The sequence below is a fragment of the Sprattus sprattus genome (assembly GCF_963457725.1).
Source record: "Sprattus sprattus genome assembly, chromosome: 16".
In the NCBI taxonomy this organism is placed as follows: Eukaryota; Metazoa; Chordata; class Actinopteri; order Clupeiformes; family Clupeidae; genus Sprattus; species Sprattus sprattus.
In genome coordinates this window covers 23,428,719-23,434,982 of record NC_137914.1, presented here as the reverse complement: position 1 = coordinate 23,434,982, position 6,264 = coordinate 23,428,719, and the positions used below count along the sequence as shown (strand labels likewise).

The following is a 6,264-nucleotide window of genomic DNA, read 5'->3' as shown; positions in this document are numbered from 1 at the left end:
ATCTATTCGAGATCAGATGTGTATATGTGTGTACTATGTGCATATATGCCTGGAGGTCAGATCATTTCCTTGCTTTTCTTTTTGCTGTAATGCAGTGGTGAAAACAGTTAGATTTATTTGATTTCGTATGTGCAGTTCATGTCAAATATTTTAAATTCAAATTGGAAATTGCACAATATGCTGATGAAAAGGCATAACCCTTTTGGCATGCTTTTCCTCGTAAGTCATTTTTGGAAACACTGTCAGGTTCACACCTCCAGAAATATGTTTCCTCACCCTCTCCCAGCTGCTCTCCTCTGGTTTCCAGAGAGACAAGTATCCAAGGAACGAGGTATTGGCCTCATAAGTGCCTTCAGACGTCATGTTCCAGAGGCAGCTAATGATTCCCTTAGCTACAAAGTCATAATTTGCTCATTCATTCACTCTCTCTTTCTCTCTCTCTCTCTCTCTCTCTCTCTCTCTCTCTCTCTCTCTTTCTCTCTCTCTCTCTCTCTCTCTTCCCAGGTCCTTTTGCTTTTGTTCCTCTCTCTGTCTCACTTTCACTCACCTACTCATCCCTTTATTTCATGATCACTCACCCTCTTCATTAACTGTCACTCTCCTTTCTCTGTCCTTTTTCCGTCATCATGAACACCCATATTTACCTCTAGTCTCTCTCTCTGTCTCACGCTCACACACACTCTTGTTTTCTCTCTCTTACTCATTAACAAACACACTCACAGTCACACACTCACACAGTCAGTCTGACTTTACCCTACCTCTCTCTTCACAGATATTCAGAGGGGCAGTCCCAGCTGTACCGGTGACCATCTGAATGCTGTTAAACTACCTCTTTGCCCTGGTGGAGTGGTTTCTAATCCAGGTCGGGACTGAAATCCCATGACTCTAGGGCCTGACTAAGGCAACAGGCACCATGGAGGTCACGCTGGTAGACTTTGAGAATGTGGACGAAGATGTCGACTGCAGCATGGGGGACCCGGACGATCCGAACTACCCGAACGAGAAGACGGCTCTCGCAGTGGACATGCCAGAGGGCAGCGCCAGCAGCAACCACCTGGGTTCCCAGCGGTCTTCGCCCCCGCGTAAGCCCAGTCTGCACGGACAGACCCTGGGGCTGCCTCACTCGCCCACCATCCCACTCTGTAACTCGAGGGGACGAGCCAGCTGTGCCAGCCTCATATCTAACTGGAAGCTGCTCCTGAACAGCGAGGGGAACCAAAGTGAAACCATCTTCAGCAAGCTGGCAAAGGAATGCTGTGAGGATCTATTCATTGACAAGCGGGGCTTGGATGACGGTGGACAGAAGGTGATCATCAACATAGCTGGCTTGCGGTTTGAGACGCAACTCAAGACTTTGGACCAGTTCCCTGACACCCTCCTCGGGGACGCCATGAAAAGAATGAACTACTTTGACCCCATGAGAAATGAATACTTCTTTGATCGCAACCGACCAAGCTTTGATGGCATTTTGTACTACTATCAGTCTGGAGGCAAGGTGCGTAGACCGGCAAATGTACCCTTAGATGTTTTTGCAGATGAAATGATCTTCTATGAATTAGGGAACGAGGCAATGGAACAGTTCAGAGAGGATGAGGGTTTCATCAAAGAGGCAGAGGTGCCTTTGCCAACCAATGAGTTCCACAGACAATTCTGGCTGCTCTTTGAGTACCCCGAGAGTTCCAACGCAGCCCGAGGAGTTGCTTTAGTCTCCATCTTTGTCATCACCATCTCCATTGTCATTTTCTGCATGGAAACCTTACCGGAGTTCCGAGATGACCATGAAGTCCTGCCCACTGCTGGTTATCCCTTAAACCAATCCCGAGGCAACTTCCCATCTTTGTTCCTTCCAAGTGCCACGCCCAAAACAATCACCGCCACCCTCTCAGACCCATTCTTTATAGTCGAGACTGCCTGCGTCATCTGGTTCTTCTTTGAGCTGTTTGTGCGATTCATCGTGTGCCCCAGCAAAAAGGAATTCTTCAACAATATCATGAACGTCATTGACCTAATCTCCATCGTCCCTTACTTTGTGACTCTGATCACAGAGGTGGTGAACAATCCAGAAGTAATTTCCAGCAACCAAAACCAAAACATGTCCCTTGCCATCCTCCGAATTGTCCGGCTGGTGCGAGTTTTCAGAATCTTCAAGCTCTCTCGCCACTCCAAAGGCCTTCAGATCCTGGGCCAGACCCTGAAGGCCAGCATGAGGGAGCTGGGACTACTAATCTTCTTCCTCTTCATCGGAGTCATCCTCTTCTCCAGCGCCATCTACTTTGCTGAGGTGGATGAACCAGACACGCAGTTCACCAGCATACCAGATGGATTCTGGTGGGCTGTGGTGACCATGACAACTGTGGGCTACGGCGACATGTGCCCCATAACACTAGGCGGCAAAATGGTGGGCACTTTGTGTGCCATTGCTGGTGTGCTGACCATTGCTTTGCCTGTGCCTGTCATTGTCTCAAACTTTAACTACTTCTACCACCGGGACAGTGAGCAAGAGGACAAGAAGCCTGTTGCTGAGGCGACAGACAAGAACATGCAGTCAGGGGCAGCAGCCAAACATGGCAGCAGCACATCTCTGAACAAAGTCAATGGCAAATACTGAATTTCACCACTGTATCTCAAGGTATTTATAATGGATCAGGCTGTTGATTTAGTGTTTGTTTTTTATAATGCTGTAAACATGAGACCAGCACACAACTTGTAGATTAGATGTGAACGTTATTTAGAGGTTAGAATCTCAAAGAAGTTTGCATGTGCTGCAACTGTTCTGATATTACCTCATTAATTAATCCAGTAATTCAGAAATTCTATAATTTAATTCTTTATTCTGTACATCCTCAATATTTGTAGCAAGGTAGACTCTCTACCCAATATCCATAATATATAAGAAATGGATCCAGTTTACCTATAGAGTGATCGGTCAGGACATATTCGAAAGGAGACATTTGTCTGTCGGTCATAATACAGTACATTATTTGACATAGTTGTGGGTACACTGATCTATCTATAACATACATTCATTTAATAGAGATTTGATTTCCAATCATGTATTGTTGCAATATCAATGAGTGAAATTACATATCTCATTCATATAATTATGAATTGATTAAGTTAATCAGTTATAGTAATCAATAAAGTGCTGTATTTCTTACGTAATGGTATTTTCTGGTGTTATCTTGTATAGCTTCTTGAGCATTGTAATGATATTTGCTTTGAGTTGTAAGAGAAGAACATCATTATACTGTAACTTTGAAAAGCATCATTTTAATCAAACCTTTTCTTAAATGTTTCATTTTTTTCTCATCATTTTCCTTTTATTTTCTGCTCTTCGTCTGTTTGAAGTAAGTGCCTTTTACTGTGAGTAAATAATAAATACCGTATAAATATCTTAGTCCACACAGACAAAGCAAGGTCAAATTAAAGGAAGAAAGATAACTGAGGGGGACTTGTTTTTTCAGTTCTATCATTTCTGTCATCTTCATAAGTGGGAGGGAGTTTTATTGCATAGAAACACTGACTCAGCAAGGAGTACAGATCCTGTAAACTCAGCTGGCCCCTATTCATAAACTAATGATTTGTTATTGGACCTGAGAGAGGATTATGTAAGTAGTGATATTCTGTCATGATGAGGTGGTTCTTTAATCAAAGTGCACTGTAACCAAGGGAGGTGAACCACTTCTTCTGTCTGTCCTCTGTTACATTTATTTATTTATTTGTTAAGTACCTTTTCATCCGAAGCAAAGTACAACAGAAAGAAAGCATACGTTTGATCATTGTCTAGGCTACCTTTTTTATGTGTTTTTTTGTTGTGACCGTGGATTTCAAAGGGGAGAATGATCAGGAAATGTTCTGAACTTTTGCCATGGGACATCGTTCCAACATTTTTTTTTACTGGATTATCTCTCATAGCTTCACCACTGGAGATGGGATTACTGAGAACAATTTTGCTTGCATAACAGACATATGTGAAGTTTGGAAGTAGTACTGTATATATCATATATATGCATTGTGTACTGGTTAAGATGCTGCTTTGTCTGAGCTCAAATACAATACACGCTATTTTAAAAGCTTCCAACATTCCTGTTTTTTTTTTTTATTTGACATCTGTCTCTGCCTGTTTCAAGATCTTCAAGAGTAACATATTACTGCAATGCAGCCAATGGCAATACACTGGGAAATGGGAACATGGGAAAAATGTGGGGGCTTCACTGTGGAGCAGGAGTCAAGCCCACAGACTGCAGATGTGCTGACGGTCCTGAGAACATAACAAAGTTATGTCATCGGGAGATGGGGACTGAGATCACAGGGAAAGGGCAACTGCCATTTACTCAGCCTCAGCAGGAAAAAGTGGGCCACAATTAGTCAGGAAGCTTTTATGTTGTGACACAGACCTTGTCGGAAACACATGCTGGGGGTTTGTATTGTGGGAGGGGGGCAGTGTGCAGAGCAGTGGAGAATGTTTTTGTTGTCGGGTAGACCAGTGGGCGCGGATTTTGCATTCGCCCTCCATATACGAGGTCTGAAGACAGCCCGCCCACAGACTGTAATGTGATCCAATCAGGGGAGAGGAAGGCATTGACTGCTCCAAGCAATGCAGGGAGATGGACCTTTATTTTAGGATTGCATCATTACTGTCTCTCCTCATCCTTTGACAGTTTATTTCTGCTTTGAACATACACTGGTAAGGAAATTAACTGACTGTAGGCTACTGACTACTGTTTAGAGAACGGAGATCCCCTGGCTGCTTGGAAACCCCATTAGCTACCCCTGTTATATAAGATGCCGTCATTACTATCGGTAACCATTCTCTGCTTTCACTGTAATCCGAGTACACCTTCATTTTCCTCTACGACCAGGGAGTGCGTGGGATGGACCCAAGTCCCCCTTAGCTTCCGCTTCCCCTGCCAGGTTATCCTATGGATTGCACGAGGTCTGACACAGGCCCAGCAGGCAGTGGCTGAGATTTGCTGGTTCAAATGGAAACCCTCTGTGCCTGACAAGCTATGTGACCTAACCTACCACCGGCCCTCTTTTTGGCGCCGCCAACAATGCCATAGCATAGCATTACCACACTCTGCCTGTCGGCTGCATAGAGAGGCCTGGGCTGCCAGGCTCTGTTGCCCCCATTATGGGTGGTCATAATGCCCCTATGTGTGAGGTAATCTGACAAGGTGCCTGAGACTATGGGTGTGATCAGTTAACCCAGTAACATAACCCACATCAGCACACCAGGCTGCTTAGAGTCTAAAGGGGGGGCAGAACAATGGCTACCGGTCAAAGAGAGAGGCAAAGCCATGTCCAGTGAATGTATGAAATACATGGGAGAGTGAAACAGAGCTTGTGGGTGTTAGGGGAGACGGTGTCGAGTGATGTTGTCGCTCCTGTGGATTGTGTACTGTGCATAGCTCACCTCATCTTCAGGTCAAGGACAATATGTGTTATTATGGAGCCTAAGATACATTACCATGATGGCAGTCTGGAGCTATTCAATGAATGTTCCATTCCATTCTGTTCCTCTGTAATACAACATATTGTTGTATGCCAAATTAGCCTATGATTTTAAGTTCAGTGATCGTAAAAAGGAAACAAAATGCAAAAGGTTATGTTGGGGGAATGTGCAGAGTTGATGCCCACACTTTTTCACATAACACTTGATGATGTACTGACATGAAATGGAGTTTAATGAAGCACTGATTGTAAGGCAGTTACATTGTGCTATAAGTGTTATCAACAGGGGCCGAGCAGGGGGTAGAGGAAGCAAAACCCCAAATATAAGGGGTTGGACAGGGGCCCTGAAACAGGCCAAGCAAAATACTTTTTTACATAGAGGTTGAGATATTAGGGGACCCCAAATATCTAGCTCTGCCTCTAGATGTGAAAATGATGCCCCATTTAGGTAGTGTGTACAGTAACATGAACACAGACAGATATTTCTCCAATGCTTAGTCCTGACAGATTTTATCAATTGGGCTGGCTGCAAGATTCCAATGACCAATCACAATGAGACACTTACAAAAGAACAAAGGAAACACCGTCTTTCCAATGGAAGCATGAGGGGCTAATTAATATTGCAACAGCTGCTTAATTTTCTATAGCCTTATCAATCTAGGCTTCACTTGCACAGGTTTTGATGGAAGCAAAGGTCAAAAGGTATTTCCTTTTTCAGGAAGACTGTTCATCACATATGTCTATGTGAGTGTATCTGTATAGCTGTAACTGTAACATCTATGGTGTAACTGTATGTATGCATGTCCTGTG

General features: G+C 44.0%; 1 protein-coding gene across 1 annotated transcript; it reads left to right on the top strand.

Annotated features, from left to right (window-relative positions):
• Window positions 1-913: 913 nt before the first annotated feature.
• Window positions 914-2,608, top strand: kcna10a (potassium voltage-gated channel, shaker-related subfamily, member 10a; the record flags this gene model as incomplete). Its single annotated transcript, XM_080854302.1, has 1 exon — window positions 914-2,608. One exon carries the CDS (start codon window positions 914-916, stop codon window positions 2,606-2,608), a length of 1,695 nt encoding a protein of 564 aa, XP_080710428.1.
• Window positions 2,609-6,264: the final 3,656 nt, after the last annotated feature.